Source organism: Neopsephotus bourkii, unplaced genomic scaffold, assembly GCF_033783945.1.
Source record: "Neopsephotus bourkii isolate Nb327-2 ecotype Australia unplaced genomic scaffold, CSIRO-AGI_Nbou_v1 NB_274, whole genome shotgun sequence".
In the NCBI taxonomy this organism is placed as follows: Eukaryota; Metazoa; Chordata; class Aves; order Psittaciformes; family Psittacidae; genus Neopsephotus; species Neopsephotus bourkii.
Genome location: NW_026900783.1, coordinates 500,248 through 503,362, shown reverse-complemented (window position 1 = coordinate 503,362; position 3,115 = coordinate 500,248). Strand labels below are relative to the sequence as shown.

General features: G+C 56.6%; 1 protein-coding gene across 1 annotated transcript; it reads right to left on the bottom strand.

The window, feature by feature from the left end:
• Nucleotides 1–904: 904 nt before the first annotated feature.
• Nucleotides 905–2,826, bottom strand: FOXI2 (forkhead box I2). The gene is made up of 3 exons (XM_061346729.1): nucleotides 2,256–2,826; nucleotides 2,012–2,171; nucleotides 905–1,446 (listed from the first exon to the last, which is right to left on the bottom strand). Exons 1-3 carry the CDS (start codon nucleotides 2,698–2,700, stop codon nucleotides 1,377–1,379), a joined length of 675 nt encoding a protein of 224 aa, XP_061202713.1. The 5' UTR covers nucleotides 2,701–2,826; the 3' UTR covers nucleotides 905–1,376.
• Between the last annotated feature and the right edge of the window lie 289 nt (nucleotides 2,827–3,115).

Here is a 3,115-nt window from a genome sequence, read left to right as displayed (position 1 = left end):
TATCTGGATGAAGAAACAGTCTCATTCTTTATTTCCACAAGTTTATCCTTGAATAATGAAAACCAGGCTGTTATATGCTGCCAGTACAAGAACATCCTCTGTTAAAGGCACAGCTACCATAACAGTGTTATTTCCTCAACTCTTCCATAAGGTATTAACCTAAATATAATTCTCCAGAGCATCCTGGCTGAAATGAACCATGGACAAGATTTCTAGCTCTGTTTAGGTACTCTTTCAATGAGTGAAACCTTTTCAGCCCCACCTCCAGTTGATACGGGGGAAAATGGTGGAAAGATGTTGTTTCCTTGATCCTACATCCATCCCCAAACAGTTTAACACCGCAGCAGGCACCAAGCTGCTCTGAACTTCAGCAAGGGGTGGTTTCCTAATGATTCCAAGATTGGGAGATGCCAGAAATGGCATCTAATTGCAAGAGCACCCTGTACTCTCACTCATGTCAGATGTCTCACCACTCATACACAAAGTCTTATGCCCTTACATGCTTTGAACACACACACACACATCCCCCCACATAGATGAAGCTGTTGACAAACATGTCCATGAGGCTCCGTGCCCTTTCCCTTTCTGTCTGCAGTGATGGGTCCTACATGGATCTGCAGTTGCATTTAGCACTCCCTCACTCACATTCCCCCATTCCCAGGTATGACATTCCTCATTCTGCACTGAAGCAGGCTCTCATCAGCTGGTCTGGACCCAGGGTGTCTGCAGCATCCCACTGCAGCATTCCCCTCTAATTACAGCATCCCACTGCAGCATCCCATCCCACTGCAGCATTTCACCCCACTGCAGCATCCTCTCACCCCTTTCCACTGCAGTCTGCCGCTTCCCAGGTACTGCAGACTCATTACCTGACACAGTTCTTCCTTCAAGCAGTGTTTTTGCTTAGAGGGTTTGCAACTTTCTCCAGTTAGATTGATTTATTAGAAAAATGCACCTTTTCTTTCCAATACACAAAAATAGAATTAGACTACAACAGAAGCACAAAGAGATACAAATGACGGCCTCTGTCCATTGAATCTTCATCTGAAATGGTCCCTGAAGAGAAGTTCTGGCAATATGGCATTAATTGTCCATGGACTTGCTGTGCTGTTACAAGGACCCCAGTGGGAAACCCTGAAGCACCTGCACCCCCAGGCTCTTCTCACCGTGTTCTGCTGCATTTTCAAGGTGTGCTGTCCCAGGGCAAACAGTCTCAAGGTGAAAACATAGAGTTCAACCCACATGGCTGGATCCAGAGCTTTGTATCCTGAAGCAGAAGATGCGTGTTGGGTGAAATCAGTTCTTGCCCAGAAGGTCAGTGTCTTGGGAAGGTTCCTCCAGCTCTGCCAAGGAAAGAGTTTCTCCATCTTTCCTGTTTAAAAGTGTGTGCCCACTCCTTGGCCAATGGATTTCACAGTCCAAAGGCAGCTTTGCATGATCTGAATGCTATTTTCACAAAGACATTGATAAAACAGCCCTCCCCCCGTTTAATTTATGACGGCAAAAGGCTACCTCCCCTCTTCACTCGACATGACCTGCTCACCGCAACCCTCAGCCACCTTACAAGCAGCTTAAAATGCAACTAAAGGCAACATTCACTTTCGGCATTTCACTTTTGGAGCTGGATGAGCTTTAAGGTCCCTCCCAACCCAACCCATTCTGTGATTCTATGACCTCTGGGAAGTCCAGGCTGCAAACCCAGCACCCATCAAGCACCAGCACTGACTCATCCGGGGGGCTGCAGCCAGGGGTGTTGTGGGGGTTGTGCTCTGCTCTTGGCTGTGAAAGGGGAGAAATCCCCCCCGGACACCCACAGCGCAGGAGGTTAAAGCCTTCCCAGGGTTTCGGAGGGCCAGAACAGTGTGAGAAAGGAGGGAACGCAGCCTCGACAGCTTCACTCCGCGCCCAGCCCACCCCGAGCCCCGCTTCCCTTCCTGCTGCAGCGCTAATTTACCCATTACACACAAACACGTCCGTTCACAGCCCCGATCCCCTCCCGTGCCGCACTCACACCGCAGCCCCGTACAGCGGGGGCCCCCCGCCGGCGGGGCAGGCCCCGCCGCTCCCCTCGGCCGCGCCGGCCTCAGCCCGTCTCCTCCTTCGCCTCCTGAAGTTGCCGTTATCGAACATCTTCTCGCAGTTGGGGTCGAGGGTCCAGTAGCTGCCTTTGCCTGCGGAAGACAGGAAGGGTCCGGCGCTGCGGAGGGGCCGCTCCGGCCGGGTCCCATCACCCCCCCGCTCCCCGCCCCGCTTACCCGGGTCGTCCTCGGCCCGCGGCACCTTCTTGAAGCAGTCGTTGAGGGAGAGGTTGTGGCGGATGGAGTTCTGCCAGCCCGCCTTGCTCTTCTTGTAGAAGGGGAAGTTCTCGGCCACGTACTGGTAGATCTGGCTGAGGGTGCGCCGCCGGCCCGGCGCGCTGTGGATGGCCATGGCGATCAGCGCCGAGTACGAGTAAGGCGGCCTGGCCGGCCGCGGGCACTCCTGAGGCGGGCTCAGCGCCGCCCAGACCCGCTCCGGGCCCGGCGGGAGGAGCGGCCCGCTGGGCAGGTAGGGCCCGGTGTGCCCGCCGAGCCACACGTAAGGGCTGGCGGCGGGCGGCGGCCGAGCCGGAGGGCAGAGGCCGGGGCACACGGCGGCCTCCAGCAGCGCCTGGGCGTGAGGCGGCGGCGGGGGCGAGGCGGGCGGCCCGAAGGGGTGCATGCTCCGGCGGCTCCGCGCCGCTCCGCGCCACGCCGCTTAAATAGAGCCCGCGGGTGCGGACGGAGGCCATGGGATACCCCCAGCGCAGCCACCCCATCCCCGCCCCACGGGTGCCCTCGGCCCCTCCGCCCGCCCCGGCCCTTCCGTCCCGCTTGAGTGCATCGAGCTGCGGACCCCGCGGTGGGCATCACCCGTTCCGCTTCCCTTGGGAAGAGTTGAACAGGGGGGATTTGGGAAACCAGAAGGGTGAGAGCCAGCGGCTGGTAGCACCTTGCGAACAAGGGCAATGAATCTGCCACATGAGCCTTTGTCCTGTAGCAAAGAGAGGAGCAACAAGGGGGGAATGGGTTCAAACTGAAACAGGGGAGATTTAGGCTGGATATAGGGAAGCTCTTCCCTGTGAGGGTGCTGAGGC

Bases quoted from the DNA above. Each gene is read 5' to 3' on its own strand.
- FOXI2 (XM_061346729.1), bottom strand. From the start codon at position 2,700: ATGCACCCCTTCGGGCCGCCCGCCTCGCCCCCGCCGCCGCCTCACGCC. The intron at 2,172-2,255 runs GTAAGCGGGGCG...TGTCTTCCGCAG, and splicing joins GCGGGCCGAGGACGACCCGG to GCAAAGGCAGCTACTGGACC. The intron at 1,447-2,011 runs GTGAGTGCGGCA...TTGTGAAAATAG, and splicing joins CCGCTGTACGGGGCTGCGGT to CATTCAGATCATGCAAAGCT.